General features: G+C 41.3%; 1 protein-coding gene across 2 annotated transcripts in view; it reads left to right on the top strand.

Annotated features, from left to right (window-relative positions):
- Positions 1-16282, top strand: part of PPP1R7 (protein phosphatase 1 regulatory subunit 7) — a 30583-nt gene extending 14301 nt beyond the window's left edge. The window contains exons 4-10 of one of the 2 annotated variants that reach the window (XM_060242130.1): positions 3558-3623; positions 4084-4214; positions 7379-7541; positions 10967-11083; positions 12333-12437; positions 13726-13812; positions 15909-16282. In XM_060242130.1, coding sequence (XP_060098113.1) covers positions 3558-3623; positions 4084-4214; positions 7379-7541; positions 10967-11083; positions 12333-12437; positions 13726-13812; positions 15909-16085 — 846 coding nt within the window. In that variant the 3' untranslated portion in view covers positions 16086-16282. The remainder of the gene's footprint in view (positions 1-3557; positions 3624-4083; positions 4215-7378; positions 7542-10966; positions 11084-12332; positions 12438-13725; positions 13813-15908) is intronic. The other variant, XM_060242131.1, reaches the window with a different exon arrangement.
- The last annotated feature ends 1890 nt before the right edge of the window (positions 16283-18172 follow it).

Below are 18172 nucleotides of genomic sequence, written 5' to 3'. Positions count from 1 at the left end.
CCATAACTGTATTCCAAATGAGGCTGCATCATAGATCTACACAGGGGCATTATAAAATCAGCCATTTTATGTTCAGTCCCTTTCCTAATAGCTTGCATTTCTCACTAATGCGGCACACTGGGTTGACACTTTCATTGAGCTATCCACAGTCTGTTTCCCTATAAGTCTGAATTTGGAGGGGTTTTTGTCCCAATATGCATTACCTTACACTTAACAGCATTGAACTTAATTTGCCACATAGTTGCTTACTCACCCAGTCTGTGGAGATCCTCTTGGAGCTCTTCACAGTCAGCCTGGTTTTCACCATTCTGAATAATTTTTTGTTATTTGCAAACTTAACCACTACACTACTCACCCCTAGTTCCAGATCATTGATAAATAAAGCAAATAGTGCCAGCCCACTACTAATACTTATGGGACCCTACTGCTTACTTTCCTACATTGTGAGAACTGTCAGTTTATCCTACTCTGCTTCCTGTCATTTAACCATTTTTAATCTATAAGAGAACTCGTCCTCTTATTCCATGACTGGTGAGGTTTTTGGTGAGGTATCTTGCTAAAAGCCTTTTGAAAGTCCAAGTATTGTTCAAGATTTTCTATTTCTTGGCTTCATCATCAACCAAAAGGGAGACTGCAACCATGAAATCAGAAGATTGTGACTGGGAAGGACAGAAAAGTGTAAGGATTTGTCATTGGTGATGTACATTAAGATAATTCACACCATAGTATTCCTTATTACTGTATGTGGTTGTGAAAGTTGAACAAAGAAAGCTGACAGGAAGAAAGTTGATTCATTTGAAATGTTGTATTGGAGGAGTTTTATGGATCCTGTGAACCACTAAAAAGAAAAAGTTGAGTTCAAATCAATCCTGAACACTGCCTAAAAGCTAAAATGACTAAGCGGAGGCTATCATCATACTTTGGTTACATCATGAGGAGACAAGAGTCACTGAAAAGGGTAATTAACACTAGGAAAAGTTGAAGGCAGCAGGAACATGAGATGGATTGACTCAATAAAGGAAGATACAGCCCTCAGTTTGCAAGATCTGAGCAAAGCTGGTAACAAAAGGACATTTTGGAGGTCATTAATTCATAGGGTTATCTTAAGTTGGAAGTGGCTTGACAGCACTTAATACAAGTAAAATATAACTATGCATGTAGTGCAAATCAGTATATAATTTAATAGTGCGATCAGAAGTGCTAAAATATAATTTAAAAACAACAGCATACAAGTACCTAATCCCAATATATAGGGATTCAGGGGTTGACCTTACAGTGGCTCTCCTCGTTCCTTGATGGTCGGGGACAAAGGGTGGCAATTGGAGGTGAGCTGTCCCAGAGGCACACGCTGGATTGTGGGGTGCCTCAGGGGGCAGTTCTTTCCCCAATGTTATTGAACATTTACATGCGCCCCCTTGCCCAGATTGCCCGGAGGCATGGGCTGGGTTGCCACCAGTACGCTGATGACACCCATCTCTATCTACTCATGGACGGCCGGCCCGACTGTGTCCCAGAAAACCTGGACCAGGCATTACAAGCCGTGGCTAGATGGCTCAGGCTGAGTAGGCTGAAACTAAATCCAGCAAAGACAGAGGTCCTTTGCTTGGGTCGCTGCGGTCTGGGGGGGGAAATTCCCCTTCCAGCCCTTGACAGTGTGCCACTGACAATGGCGCACAGGGTCAGGAGCTTGGGGGTACTACTTGAGCCTGCCTTAACTATGGAGGCCCAGGTAGCAGCCACTGCTAAGTCCGCATTTTTTCATCTTAGGCGAGCGAGTCAGTTGGCTCCCTTCCTGGAGCGGGACGATCTAGCAACAGTGATCCATGCAACGGTCACCTCAAGGTTGGATTACTGTAATGCCCTCTACATGGGGCTGCCCCTGTGTCGAACCCGGAAGTTGCAGCTAGTGCAGAACGCCGCCGCTCGGCTGCTACTAGGGCTCCCTAGACGGGAGCACATTCAGCCGGGCCTTCGAGGACTGCACTGGCTGCCAATAATATACCGAGTCCAGTACAAGGTGCTGGTTATTACCTTTAAAGCCCTATATGGTCTAGGACCTGCCTGCCTTAGGGACCGTCTCTTCCCATATGTTCCCCAGAGAGTACTGCGTTCTGGCTCCCAAAATCTGCTCGTAATCCCCGGGCCAAAGGAGGCCCGGTTGAAGTCAACCAGGGACGTGGCCTTCTCAATAACAGCTCCTTGCTGGTGGAACCAGTTACTGGAGGAGGTCAGGGCCCTGCGGGATATTGGACAATTCCGCAGGGCCTGTAAGACAGTCCTCTTCCGGTTGGCCTATAACTGACCGGTATCAAAACCACCAAAACTACCAAAATACTGAAGGAAGTTGATAGATAGCGTAGTGCTGGATTGATGTACTGATTTTTAATGTATTTTAATGTTTTAATCTCTTAATTATATAAATTGTTATTGTATTTAAAATTTGAATTTTATTGTTAGAATCTCCATGTTGTAAGCCGCTCTGAGCCTGCTTCGGTGGGGTAGGGCGGGATATAAATCAAATTAAATAAATAAAGACAAATGTCTGTTTACATAAATACAGGTTTAAAAATACATATTGTCTCCATATGCAAGAACCAATTCAAAACATATTCTAGCGCCTGCCTCCTTCAGTGGTATAAGTCAAACTGAGCCCTCCATTAATTTAACAATAAAGGGTGGGGGTGGAAATCTTCATCAGTTTCCAGTTTCCTGTCATTTGAGACATATGAGAAGGCAACAGACTATTTGGGGTCATCTTGGGATTAGTTATTTATATACTGAGCCACAGGATTGTTGTTTATAAATTATATTTTAGCACTTCTCATTGCATTATTAAATTATATATTTTTTGTACTGCATGCATAGTTATATTTCACTTTCTTTTTCTTTGTCCCAACTTTTATGGTTACCTTTCTCATGCAAGGTTGTGTTTTTCTCCCCTTTTTTGTAGCACTTAACAAATACAGAGAGATGCACTTCTACAGGTTTATCTAAATTAGCTTAAGTATTTCCTGTTTGCGGCATGGTAGTTAAAGGCACAACTTCAGTACTCATAAGAATGTGGGGATTATGCTTTCCCCTTTTATTTCTTTCCCCTTTTATTTACAGATTAAATTGGAGTGTATGCTTTTGTATGATAAACGGGTAGAGGGGAAGTCTTTGCTTAGCCTTCATAGAAGGGGCTTGTCACCTGTTTTCTATGACTTTGCAGTCGATTCATCACGCAGATGTGGGGGTTTTTGTAGACATGAGTCCTGTAAGCCAAATGAGCTAAGAGTGTTGCTTTTCTAAGTGGATAATTTGGAAATGCTTTTGACCTTTAAGGCTACCCACTCTAAGCACTAAATTCAGTTATCAATGGGGGGGGGGGGTGAACAAACTGTGATTTACATGCAGCCAGTCTTCAAGGCTGACATTGACTTTATACTGAAATGTATTTATTTTTATTTTATTATTCAAAATTTATATTCTGCCCTCCCTGCAAGCGGGCTCAGGGCGCATCACGCAGATGAATCTTCGTGTGAGCACTAAGGTGGTTTATGGTTGTTTTCTTGCAGGATGTTGACCTGAATCATTTCCGAATTGGGAAGATTGAAGGTTTTGAGGTGCTCAAGAAAGTCAAGGTGAGGCTAATCAGAAAATGCCAGTCATTTCACCTTCTCCAGGTGAGCGGGATAGTACCGCCACCACTGCATGAGAGAGGCAAGAGTGTGCACAGCAGTGCTTTGTTATATGTCCTCAGGTAGGGAAATGCTGTAGAGTTCTATTGCTGCTGCATCTATAGTAGAAAGGCTGGGGGAGCAGGATTAACATTCTGCTGTTTCCCAGTTAGGACACAAGTTGAGTGCAATGGCTAAAGTTTCTTTCCTGGTCCTGAAATTTCCCTGTTTGGGAACACATGTTTGGACACTGGCTGCTGCAGGTGCTCTCTTCTGATAGGGGAGTAATACCTGTAACTGGCTCAGGGGTAGCAACCGCACCCCAAAATACATCTTTTCAAAGCTGTTAAACATGCCATAGTGAGTTCTTACTAAGATTTATACATCATTATTTTTTCCTCTTTATCTTTTCTCTCCATGTTAGACTCTGTGTCTTCGTCAAAACTTGATTAAACGCATTGAGAACCTGGAACAGTTGCAGAATCTCAGAGAACTGGATCTCTATGACAATCAGATTCGGAAGATTGAGAACTTGGAAGCCCTCACATGTCTTGAGTGAGTACTTGGACAAGAACCGAAGAAGCCACTTGAGCTCTCTTAAGATAATACATTCAGCTTCCTTTTCATTGTGGTTGCCAGAGATAACTCATCAATCACCTCTGTCAAAATGGCAAGCATTACTATAACATGGATGTATTTAGTTGTAAAACGTTGGTCATAAAACAGTCCTATTATAGCTTTATGCAAGATAATGACTCAGTTTAGCTTTCACAAGCTTATCCTAACGCTAACCATAGCTTAGAACAAACTAGAGTTTGGCATGGTATCGGTGTTGAATGATTGAGCACTTTAAATCTTTTTCACCTATCCCAGAGATTTCACAGCTGGGAACATACAGAAGAGCACAGTAAGGTGATGATGATGATTCATTCTATTTACACATGGGAAACAAAGAATGAAAGGTAGCAAACCAAAGTAGTTCATGGAGAAGCTGAGAATTTCATACAGGGCTAGTTTTATCATCTGACACCATCTCTATCAGAGTATCCAAGCAAAATCTACATCCCAATAACCACACAAGACCATATTGTACAGTAACCATAGTTATGACAAATTATGGTTTGGCATGATGGGTTGGATCCCACTAAATTTTCAAATGGCAGAATTGAATTTTCCTTCCATTGTAGCTTACTGATGTCCACTGTTCCTGGGGCAATAGGGGACTCTGAGGAATTATTTGAGGGGTCTGCAATGCGAAGGGAAAATCAATGGAAATTAGCAGTTTAGTCTGGAATAGAGCTGATATATATACTTATTGGTTTACTGTCTTTCCTTCCCATCTGGAAGTGGGATTAATAGCAATCTAATTAATGTAATTGCTAGAGCTTTATCTATTTAGATATCTTGTAGCTATTGTGACCTGCAATACAATCCAAAGTGAAAATGCCCTAAATCAAGAGGTCCACCTCCTCCTCTAATGCCTATCCTGCCATTTAAGATTGTCCTCTGAAGTCCTGCTCTCTGTATCAGTATGCAGGGGTGAGGCAGCTGATGACCAAGGATGGATCTCTTTCAGTGGTGGCATGTTGGCTGTAGCATTCCCCTTGGTTCCAGGCGGAAACATTTCTTTTTACCCAGGCTTTTAAACAACTTTTTCAGTTGATTTTGCAGTCTGCTCTAAGCCCAAGAACTGTTTTTAGACTAGCTTTATGCTGCTAAACATTTTTTGCTAGGTTTTTCAGTTTATCACTTATGATTTTATGCTCTATTATGATTTTATCATGTTTTATTTTGTAAGCCACTTCAACCAGGTTCTTCGGAGAGGTGGCCTGTAATATTTTAAAAGAAATAGTCTAAACTGGGAGTATCAAACATGTGGCGAGGGGCAGATCAGGTACCCCAGAGGGCTTTTATCAGGCCCATGAGCAACTCACTTTCATCTGCTTCCTTCTCTCTCTTGTTTCCTTCTGCATCACAGCTTGCTTTGCCAGGCTTGCTCAATTGCACGGGAGCTACAGAGCAAAGCCTCTGTTTTCTCTATTGGCTGACCAGCACTTGAAGCAACTTATGCACAAAAGCTTGCAGTGCTCAGCTATTTCATGTTTTTCCCTGGGTCTTAGGGCTCAAAGCATTGACCATGAGATTTTTGTAGTGAATATCGATAAATCAAAAGTAGGTTTGCAACTTACAGACACACACCTGAACAGCATACTCAGGATTGCTACAGCACAGACATTGTGTCCAGCTTTTGATGCAGTAATCCAGAGTAAGAGGTGTCAGTTATCAGAAACTGTTAAATAAACAAAATATTGCAAGTGATAATCTTTTAAGCGTATTTTATTTTAAGTTTTTTTTAAAAAAAATCTTTAATTGTGTTTGCCTGTGTTTTTTATAAAGTTTATATCTCCACTACCTGGCATTCCCTTTCAGTTACATACTTTTGTACAATTAGAAAACTTGATTCCTGTGTCCATTCTCATACTCAGTTACTCAGAGTCACTCCACTTCTCTCACACACTTTCCCTCTTCTCAGCCTGTTTTGTTGCCTATCAAGAACTATGTACACAGTTCACAACATTTTAAGGCATTATTTAGAGGTCTTATTACATGTATTACATCACAGGGTCCTTATTTGATTTCTCTTGGTAAAAAGAGAATGCTGCAGCTTTCCTGGTATCCAGTGGGCTGTCAGAGGACTTTAATGTACTACTGTAACTCCTACTGCATACTAATACATACGTTACAGTTGTAGTGTATTTAGGTTTAGGCTTGGACTGAGGATACCCAGGTTCAAATCCACCTCAAACTGCAGAACTCAGTAAGTCATCTTGAGCCTGTCAGTCTCTCAGCCTAGCCTACCTAATGTAGTGAGGATAAAATGGAAACCAACCTTGTGTGACATCTGCAGTTCATTTTTGTGTCTTCTGTGTAGCTCCACATGGGCAGACCTGCTGCTGAAAAGTTTTCCACAAACTTCTACAACTGAGTGTTTCCCCTTCCCTCAGCACCCCAGAGCTTAGACTCTGTTCCCGTCCAAATGGTCATGTGACAAGGGGTGGGGAAACACTCTTTCCTCAATCCTTTTTCTGCCACCACCGGGGAGAAAGGATGCTCTACAGCAATCTTATTTACCTCAGGAGATCAATATCAAATAGTAGTTTTTATTCCTACACGAGCCTTTCTAGTCCCTCTTAAGGGAACGCTGATGGCTCTTTTTAAACAATGCCACTCTCGTGGCACTTTCTGAGCTCCGTGGTAAGCCAGCTTGCTAGTCTCCCATGCGAGACTGAATGGAAGACACAAAGATGCAAACATGGTTGCACTTACTTGTAAGTTATGTTCATCAGCATCTTCTGTGCAGGTACACATCCCTCCCTCCTTCCCCACTGTGGGCCACATCTAATATTCTTTGTCTCCACAATGATGGAAAGAGAACGGAGAGAAGAGTACTCCCCCCACTCCTCATAACGCAACCATTTGGGTGGGAACAGAGCCCTAGCTCAGTGGTGCCAAGGGAAAAGAGAACTGTAGAATTCAAGAAGCTTGTGGAAAACTTCTCCATGGCAGGCCTGCTTTGACACAGTCTCATGTGTGCTTGCACAGAGGACACTCAGTGAACATCAGTTACAGGTAGGTGCAACCATGTTTTCCCTGAAGGAAGTGTGGTGTACAAATGTCATGTCTAAGGCTAATGAGGTATTTTCTTTGCTTCCTGTTAGGATCCTGGATATTTCATTTAATATTCTACGGACCATTGAAGGGCTAGATCAACTTACTCAGTTAAAAAAACTCTTCCTGGTCAACAATAAAATCAGTAAAATTGAGAACCTAAGCAACCTACAGCAGTTACAGATGTTGGAGCTGGGATCTAATCGAATCAGAGTAGGTATTTGCTTCTCTCTAACGTTTGATAATAATCCTTCCTAGACGCAGTTGGTGAATGGTTCTTATCAAACCAAAAAAGGAGGAATACTAACCTTCAGTTACAGATCATCTGCTGTGAGTAAAACTGTGACTCAGAGTCAGCCAAAGAATCCCTGAGAAAGATATCCACATAACTTTCAAATTCTATTCTCCACTACCTTCCTTCTTTCTGCTAAATTATATAATGCCCCTTTCTGAGTAACTCAAGAAAAGCACTTAAAAGGGAAGAAGGAAATGCCCAATAGTGTTGACTTAACAATCATTCAGTTCTCTTGAGCAAGAACACTGAGAGACCCTTTCATTACAAAACAGGACGCATATGTTGAAAAGTAGTGTAAGAAAAAATGTTTTAAATTTGAAGAGCCAGAACAAAGGGAGGTTGCAGAGCTAGTTAGGGAGGGGGGAGGGAGATGACAGCAAGGTAATGAAAAATAGGGTAATCTGATAAGTCACAGGAAATGTGTGATTCTAAGTGCAATTAGGCAACTCATTAGATACAATTCGTGACAGATCTAAAATGGAAACTTTACAGTAAGATGATTTTTAAAAAATCAAAGTCTAGCTATTAGATAGGTAGTATGCATCTCCTGTTTTTCAGCCTTTATGTATCTGCTTTGGAGAATTTCCCTAAAGGCACTGATAATTTTTTCCTCTTTTCACAATGCTGACCATGTCTTTATTTTCAGAACCTTGCAATCAGCTGTTCTGCCAAGTGGTCTTATTGTTTCACATGAATTTCTGGAATGTTAATTATTTAACAGGACACATTCTGTTAATGGGTTCAGCATATCACTGTTTTTGAATGAACGGACCTAGTGGTTCTTTTTAGATAATTTCATTACCTAGACTCCCTGGAAATCCATAAATACCAAGGATCCAGACTGAGATTTTAAATTCATTTTTCTTAAGCACTTTTGTAGCTTAACTATAGGGGCAGTCTTAGTGATTCTAGGGCCTTGGGCAAAACTTGTACATGGGGCTTCATAAACAGGTTGGGGGCAGGAGGGCAATTAGCTATAGGGTGGAAGGGGGCGATTGCCCTCCTTGCCATGATGCCTCAGACAGTGAAGGGATCAGTTGAAGGAGGGTTGGGGGACCATCACTGCCCTACAGTTAATCACCTTCCCCCCAGCCTGAATCTTCAGAAGTGTAGGACATCAATAGTGGCTCTTTAGAAAGAAGTTTCAAGAAGTAGCAAGAAGCCTTGGCGGGGAGGGCGGGATATAAATAAAAAGTTGTTATTATTATATTATTAGAATAGCTGTTGAGGCAGTTGACTGCAGGATGGGGGGGCTCTCATCACAGAAGGGCCCTGACTCCTCTAAGTGGGGTCTGTGACATCAGTCCCAGATGCTCTATGGCTAAGGCCACCTCTGGTTAACTGTGTACAGTTTTAATTTAACTTGCTTTGTCAGTATGGAGTAAGAATGTGCAAGAAAAAAAAATAGTGTTTGGGGTTTTTTCGGTGGGAGGGGAATTCTGGATTTTGGAATTCAGGTAAAATTTAGGATTCCCAAAATTTTCAACCCCATTTTACCCATGGACCATTATGATCAGTGGCAAATCTCCTAGGGTATATTCAGTGGGCTGGGGGGTGGGTTTGAAGTAGAGGTATCAAAGTTGTATGTAGCTGCTGGAGTCTCTCCCCAAAACAGCTCCCCAAGTTTCAAAAAGATTGAATTAGGGGGGTCCAATTCTATGGATAACCAAAGAGGGTGCCTTCATCTTCCATTGTTTCCAATGGTGGGGAAAAAGCAAGGCAGGCATGCATGCCCAGCAGATTCTACCAGAAACGGGGGGCAGCATGTTTGCAAGGCCAGAAACAGAACCAATGCAGTGTGCCCTGCAGAACCAGTTCTACTGGGGCAGTGCCAAAACCCAACAGGACTAAGGTCAAATCTGAAAATATCTGAAGTAGAAACTGGGCATGTGTGTGTGCTTTCTGCAAGGACAGCAGAACCAGTACACTGTACCAGTAATCTGTGCCACTGTGGCAAAGGCCAGCCACACAGGTCCACTCTGATGTCAAGCAGAGCCACAGAATCACAATCTGAGGGTAAGGCAGGGAAAGTGAGATAGTTGCTGAACTTCAGCAACAACCTTGCAAAGTTGCAAGCCTTGCTGTAGAGATTCCCCCCCCCCCCAAGCCATTGCTCTGAAAATCAGGGCAAATGACAGGAAAGAGGCAGAAATGGTGGGAAACAATAAAGAGAAAGTAAGTCTATCTCTTTAGCTTTTAATCCCCACCCCACCCCCCCACACTTTCTACAGCAAAGATTCTCTGGGAGAATCTGTTGGGCTTATTGTGCTATTTTCCCCACCACTGGAAACAATGGTGAGATGAGGGGTACCCTCTTTGGCTCTTTCTTGGCATTGCCATGTTGGCAGTGGGTTGTGTTGATGGAGACTGTTTTGCTGCTTCTGCTGTCCTTGCAACCTCTCTCTTTCTTGCTCGGACTGTGATTCTGTGGCTGCACTTGACATCAAACTTGTGGGGCTGGCCTTTGCCACGATGGCAGAGGGTACTGCTGGTTGGTTGGCACTGGTTGGGTTCTGCTGCTGGCCACTAGTACAGTGTATTGTTTCTGCTGTCCTTGAAGAAATGCACCTCTCAGTTTGTACTTTAGAGATTCTCACATTTGACTGTAGTCCTGTTCATTTCTTGGCAGTGCCACAGTGGCACTGGTTCTGCAGGGTACATGACACTTGTTCTGCTGATGGCCTAGCAAAAATGCGTCCCCCAAAAAACTTCACTTTCTAGTGGAGAAATTCTCTGGGAGAGTCTCTTCTCTGCTGGGCTTGTTGTGCTATTTTTCCCACCATTGTTTGGTGGTATGGGGGCATCCTTTTTGGGTGCCACTAGAATTGGATCCCCTGGTCCAATGTTTTTTAAGACTTGGGGGTTCTTTTGGGGAGAGGCTCCAGCAGCTGCACTGCAAATTTGGTGCCTCTACGTCAAACCTCCTTCCCTCCCCTGGGCCCTGAATATACCCTAGGAGAGATATGTCATTTACTATAATGACCCCATAGGGTATAATGGAGCCAGATAGATCCATGAATCTCAAATATAGTCAGGATTCTCTGTTAGGTTGTCAAATTCACATTGGAGAATCACATTTGGCTGAATATATGCCCAAGTAATGTCAATAAGGCCTTATTTGGGCATATATTCGGCTTGACTTCTGCCGAATGCACACCTCTAGTGTGGAGTAGGGATTGCCAGAATACTTTCATTAATGCCTTGGTCTACAGCAAAGAAGAGGTGAGCCAGTGTGGATTTCTTGGCAGCGCTTCAGTGTTCCTCTTTTGGTGATATAAATCAATGACATGTTTGCTTATCAACCAAAGATAGTAATATTACTTTCTATTATCATTTTTTTCAGGAAATTCAGAATATTGATACTTTGACTAACCTGGACAGCCTCTTTCTGGGAAAGAATAAAATCACCAAACTCCAGAACCTGGATGCATTAACAAACTTGACTGTACTTAGCATACAGGTACCACCCCTGGGCTTCCCATTGTGTTTTTCATAGGAATGTCATTTAACATACCCAGATTTTCCTATTATGAAAGCTTTACAGAATTTGCTTTTTTAATATTTTGAATTTAGGGTTGCTAGTATTCTGGTGCCTGTTTTCTGAACTGAGAATGTAGACAGAAAACCATTGTTTAGGTTCACATTGTGTAGAACATAAGAACATAAGAGAAGCCATGTTGGATCAGGCCAACGGCCCATCCAGTCCAACACTCTGTGTCACACAGTGGCAAAAAATTTGTAACAAAATTTGTGGCAAAATGGTGTAACCTTCCATCTCCTTTCCCCTAGTCATTGGCAATTGTTACCTAGTGTGCATTTTTCTTTCTTTTACAACAGGAGTGAAGTTGTTTCAGCAGTTTGGTGTAGTGGTTAAGTTTGCAGACTCTTCCACTCACCTCACAGGGTGTCTGTTGTGGGGGGAAAAGATAAAGGAGATTGTAAGCCTCTCTGAGAAGGGTGGGGTATAAATCTGCGGTCGTCTTCTTCAGTTTGCTAAATGAATATGTGTCAGCTTTCTACACTACACTAGAGAATAGCAAGTGCTCTTTGTAGAGAGCAAAAATCATACATAGCATGACCAAGCCACAAAAGAGGCAAAAAAGACAGCAGTGGCGGCAGCAAGCTGAGTGTACCTCTCTGGATATTGCAAGTTTTAATTGGTTCATACATAGCATGTCTTGTGTCAATAGAATATTAAGACAGGAAGAATAACTGCCATAGCCTCCTTTGCTACATCACAGTATAGAAGGTTCTCCATTAAACTCATCAGGAAACACCTGTTGCAGTTTAACTTTGTGATACTTTTGAAAGCTATAGGTGCAAAACTCCAGGCTTTACATATGCATAAGCTAATGAGATACTGTACAGCTATGGGATGATTTCCAGTGATTTTTGTGCAAATACTTTGTGTCTTGTTGTAGCATGATTAGAACAGCAGCTATTCAGGAACCTGACTCTAGTTTATGTAGATCACGTGCAAGCATGCTGCGCAAAAATACTCCGCACATTAAATGTTTTCAAATATTGTATGTATCCTGGAGTTACCTAAGCAGATGCACATTACTGCAAAAACTGTATCAAAAGTAGCCCAGAAGCCCTGGGCTTGGAAGTCTTTGTTTTTCTGAATAGTCTGAGTAGAGATTTGCCTATTTCTTAACAATGAGTTCTGATTCTAACACTTTTTAATAAGAGTTTTATGATCTCTCTAGAGCAATCGGTTGACCAAGATTGAAGGACTGCAGAATCTGGTGAACCTGCGCGAGCTGTATCTCAGTCATAATGGCATAGAAGTCATCGAGGGGCTGGAAAACACTGTGAGCTGCTAATTGGTTAAAAAAAAAGATGAGTCAGTTCTAGCTTTTGATGATTCTTTGCCTTCTAAATAGAAAGATAGCTTAATGCTAGAGATCATTTGGCATTTCCAAGCCCACTAAATATTTTCCTTGAGTAACAAATGTCTTGAGTTCTTATAAACACATAGTTTAAAATTGGCAAATATTATCTGTTTTGGAGTTAGGAAAGCATGAGTAACTGTTTTCAGAAGCCAGTTGTATATTGTCTGCTGAAATTGTAGGTTGTACTGTGTAGAGGAAGTCACTGAAAGTCTGCGCAGGGCTAACAACACACATCCTAAAATTACAGGATGGGGTCAGGTGAAAAGGTGCAAAACATAATGCAAGTCTGCTTTTAGAAGAGGTAGAAAACAGGAAGGCAGTATATGCTAATGGATTAAAATGAAATGTTTTTCCCATGGTGGCACCTTGCCTTTGAATGTGCTCCCCCTTTAGGCTCACCTGATACCTGCTTTACTATTTTTCGGGTGCCAGGCCAAAGCATCTCTTTCTATAAGGGTTTAATTGAGGGGTTTCATCTTTTTAAACACCATGTTCATGACCTGCTAGACTCTTCTGAAGTCTCTATTTAGGGTTTAATTTTAGGTGGCTCAATGTTGTTTTGTTTGTTTAAAACATTTTGTGCCACATTTCCATTCAATTTGGGTTGTCAAGGGGGCCAACGGTTTAAAAATAATTGAAAACCAACTTTAAATAAACACACAACTGTGTATATAACAATTAAAACATAAGCAAGGAGAGTCAACAAGGGAATGCCAAATGAAGCAAAAAGGTTTTCATCTGCTAGCAGAAGATAACAATAGGCAATAACAGTACTGCTTTTATATTACTGGCTTGTTTATATAGTGATAAATTCTTAAAATTTTAATTGTCTTGTTCTACTTCATGAACAGTCTTGACCAGATCTCCAGAGAGGCAGTATATACATAAATAAATAATCAAATAGTCCTGGTTCTTTATTGTTTTCTCCTACTGGGGATAAGGCTTTTAATTGCAAATATATAGATGATACAATATTGTGGAAATTCCATTATATTAGTATTCTGGGAGATGAGTTGTGCTTTCTTTATCTTGCCTTTTCGGTATCCCAATGCCAAGACCTAATAAGTTTACAAACTGGGGCCAGGATCTGTGCAGTTTATATGGCTGCTGAATTCTGCTATGAAGAATGCCCCTTATAATCCAAGGTCACAAGTAGGGAAGAAACAAAAAATGAAACCCAGGCTAAAGTTTTCTCTACTTGTTTTAGAATAAGCTTACAATGCTGGACATTGCAGCCAACAGGATCAAAAAGATTGAAAATATCTCCCATCTAACGGAACTGCAGGAATTTTGGGTGAGTCTGAAATGGGGAGAGGGAAAGAGAAATTATAGCTTTCACCTATGAATGAGCATTTACAAGATGATTCCTTGAACCTAGTGAATATGTGGATTTTCCCAGACTTACTTTGGAATTTTTAATAGCAGAATGTTAAATTCAAGCTTAAATTCAAATGGTCAGAAGTAAAAAATCTAGAAAAGCTAATACATTTCTTAGACAAGACCCTAAAACAAGGAAAAATTATACAGGATCCATTTGAACCCAAGAGTTTTCTGTACAATGGACTTCGATTCATAAATTATCAGGAGGCCCAAAGAATGCAATATAACAGCATGTCAAATTCATTTCATCCTTTAAAAATAGTATCAGTATGTTAACTATAGAAAAACATTTTGTACTACAATTTTACTACAATGTTTCCTTTTTATTCATACTCTGTTATGCCCTTTTTTCGCCCTTTTTGCAGAAATTCTTTGTAGCTTATACACTCTCCCTCACCTCGACTACACAAGTTGGCCCCGCTAGTTACCTAGCTTTCCCCATTCTGGGTATCCCGAGTTCCATTCTTGTACTTTGTCTCTCTCTTCTTGCACTTCACAGTGCTCTTGATTATCGTTCCCTTTCTCTACCCAAGAGTGATCTTTGTCCTCTGAAGTCACATCTTTCAGAGGCCCCATTTCTTCTGTTCAACCTCTTTCCGTTCCTCCTCTCCCCTTCCATTTATGTGTTATGTGAGAATTTCAGACCAAGGTGACTTATATAGTATGGCAGGTTTATTGTGATAGGCTGGGTAGACTCCACTGTATGCTTCAGTTCAGTGAGAGGGAGGAGCAAAGCAAAGACAGGCATTTCCCAGTCCACACCCCTACTTTTGATGGGTTTTGGCCAGGCCTTCTATCATTATATCATGCTTGCTATGCGTAAGATGCTGAGACATGGATTCTTTCTCCTCTTGGCCAGTCCAAGCTGCCTCACACTTTGTCAGTGAGACAAGAAAGAATTGGATGGGAGCGGCTCACAAGCATACTGGAAGAATTGTTTGGATGTTCTCTCAAAGTGACAGGAAAGAGTTGCAGAGAATGGGTTTTTGGAATTTACTGACAGGGAGCAGGCACAGTCATCCTTCAGACCTTATGTCTTTCACATATAAACATAAGTAAATTTTATCAAAGCAAAGGACAGTCCAGTGCTCTCTGGGTGAACCCTGAACAGAAATATTTGATGTGATATGGCCTCTGTTTCATCTGACTCCTATTTCCATATTCCTTCCCCCCCCCCTTTCCTACATACAGATTAAACCTACATGATTTTCTCAACATGGATAAATGAATTTTCTGTTTTATTGCTTCTCAGTATTGTGAGATCCTGGTAAATACGAGGGATTGTATCCAGAATCTTATCTGCAGAAAGCATCTAGTCTTCCACTTTCTTCTCTGTTCCTGCAACCTCCTCTTGCTCCTGGAAAGAGCATTTTTGGGGTCATTGAATCTCTATGGAGGAACAGATGTGTGGTTCGGGAGAGTGCTACAGCGAGGAAGGATGAAGTCATCCCCGCCTCTCTTCCATCAGTGGAATTTTGCTGACAGAACAGAGAAGATGGGGCAATTTCATCCCCTTTGTCCTTATTGCAGTGCTGCAGCCTGCAGTGTGGTTCTTGTATATGACTCTGGAAATAATTTTTCTAGGGCTTGAAAAGGGCTGCAGAAATGGAGAGGAATGCAGGGCAGTTCCGCATGCTACCAATGACACATTGTTGGATATAAGTCCTTTGAAGAGTGCTTCATTTCCACTGTCTCCTATATAGCATGAAGAGATGATATTTGAAGAGTGAATACACTCTAATTCTTGAGTAAAAAATTCATGCAGACAATGCCATTTTCATAGCTGATGGACAGATGTGTTCATTTTACCAGCTGCCTTGCCCCTGCATTTATGCAAATCCCGGAAAACAGAACAGCAGGTTTACTTTCTTTCATTTCACTTTGTTTTGCAATGGGATATGTTATAGGCAAGAGTGTGAATTTAAGTGTCAATAGCCTGGCAGATGCAGATAATGGATGTTGTGCCTAAAAAAAATTGCTGTGAGTTTGTCTTTTGTGTGTGTTCCCTAGATGAATGATAACCTCATTGAGAGTTGGAGTGACTTGGATGAATTGAAAGGAGCCAAGAATTTGGAAACAGTCTACCTAGAGCGAAACCCCTTGCAGAAAGATCCACAATACCGACGCAAAATCATGCTGGCCCTTCCATCCGTTCGGCAGATTGACGCCACCTTTGTTCGGTTCTGAGCCTTCTCCGTCCCTTTTTCCCCTTCTTTCTTCCCTAAGTGTCGCAGCTGGGACTTTTATCCACACTGCACCCTCCGTCTTCAGTTTGTTGACACTTACAGAGCAAATGGCCAACAAAGAGCACTGAAATCAGACCTTGCATATAATGCACACTATTGTTGTTTTTGAATATTATTAAACCTTAACGTGTGAGATTTCCTGGTTGTGACAATGTCTCTTCCTGTTGGGCAGTCCAGCAGCAAGTACATCTTCTGATGAACAGCATCTTCTGCCTGTAAAGTAATAGATATCTCTTAAGAATCACAAATTCACGGGTCCCCGAAGCCACTGTCTGCTCACAGGCAGTAGCAATAATCTGTTCAGAACAGTGGCAGAGTTTTTCTAACCATTGAAATAAAGCAAGCATTAGCTTTATCAGAGACAAGAACAATCATTTTCCGCCCTAATCCTTAAACTGAGGACAGGCAACAGTTAGTCACTATCAGTTAGTGCCTGTCTGATGATGGTAACAGCGGTTGTAAATTAAAGGGGATTGCATAGTCTAGCAGCTTTCATCAGTCTCCACTTGTCTTTTCAAGAGCTAGGCTTTTGCCTGCATCTGTCAATATTTGCACTGAAAAGGATAGTTATTTATATCCTTGTTCTTCTCTTTGCACAGTCACGCCTTTGTTCCTTGTGCCTCCATTTACCATTCCAGCCGTGTGATCTGCAATGCTGAATTCCTGTGGGAACCTGCTAGGCAGCTTGGAATGCCAATGCCATATGAATGCACTGTAGAGAGTGGAGGTCAGGATATTTGAATTCTCTTATAGGTGAAAGCCAACCCTTTCAGTCCCCCAGCATCAGATAGGCAGGGAAGGTGCAGATTGGAAGATCCAATATAGATGTGAATGTTAGGCTTTTTCAGGAAGGCAATAGAAAAGAGCAAGAGTCCAGTAGCACCTTTAAAAACTAACAAGATTTGTGGCAGGGAGGCAGTTGGGCATACCTCTTGAATGCAGTTGGAGGTGAATAGTTGTTTTTTTAAGCAAAGACACTGGAAGGGGTGGCAAATATTAAAAAAAAAAAATCTTACAACAACCTTGACAATGCTCACAGCTGACAAAGCTTCTTATTGTATTTTTCATATATTTACCTCTCTCTCTGAGTTGAAGGAATTGAGAGCAATCTACAAGTAAAATTAAAGAACAGATTTGAACCTAGGTCTTATTAGTCCAAGTCCAATGTACTGTAACCGCTACACCACACTAACATTCCTGAGGACAGCACAGAGTGCTCATAATTTCTTCAGGAAAAACAGTTACGCTGAGTGGTCATTTCCAGTGCTGTAGTTTGTGCTATAGCAACTTAAGGTAAAGAGATGTTGTTTTTGACATCTTGACATCTATGGAATTGCAATATTTATTGATTGTCTAACATCAACACGTCATATTGGACAGGATTTATGACTCCAACTCTTTGGCAGAGCTTGAGAGCACAGTGCTTCTCTTTCGCAGCTTACTCCTCAGTGTATAGTACACAGGCCTCAGGAAAGAGGGGAGAACTGGTAATAGTTAGAAAAAAGGTATGTCAGTGACCTCTTTGAAAGATGAAAAGTGGAAACAGGTGGATCAATTCACAATCCACTAAGGATTTATGTACAGAAATGTAGATTTGGATTAGATATTAGGGTATTGGATTTTAGGGATATTGAGTATTCTAACAAAAAAGGCTGTATTACTAGGATTTAAATCTTAGTGTAGCTGGTCTTCACTTAGTTCTCAAAGAGCTTGGAGGAATGGGAGTCTAAATAAATCTTTCTAGCATTCTTATAATTTTCCTTCTGTGTTTTTCTCTCAGTAGATAAAGCAGGCATTTTTGGCTTCTATGTAGTTCTGTGGTGTTTCTCTAATTACAAGCCATTGCTGATACCTTTCACTTTCAACAGGAGCCTGCCCATGACTTACCTGTTTCAGGTTTCTTGGTTGCTTGTGGGAGGTGAGCCTTGAACTTGCTTTGTTGGTTTCCCTAATGCCAGTCTTTAAAGCACTCTTCAATTATGAGCTCATAGATGACATAATCAGAACTCTTGAGCCAACAGCAGAAGG

This window comes from Heteronotia binoei, chromosome 6 (assembly GCF_032191835.1).
Source record: "Heteronotia binoei isolate CCM8104 ecotype False Entrance Well chromosome 6, APGP_CSIRO_Hbin_v1, whole genome shotgun sequence".
Classification (NCBI taxonomy): Eukaryota; Metazoa; Chordata; class Lepidosauria; order Squamata; family Gekkonidae; genus Heteronotia; species Heteronotia binoei.
This window is presented reverse-complemented; position numbering and strand designations above follow the sequence as displayed.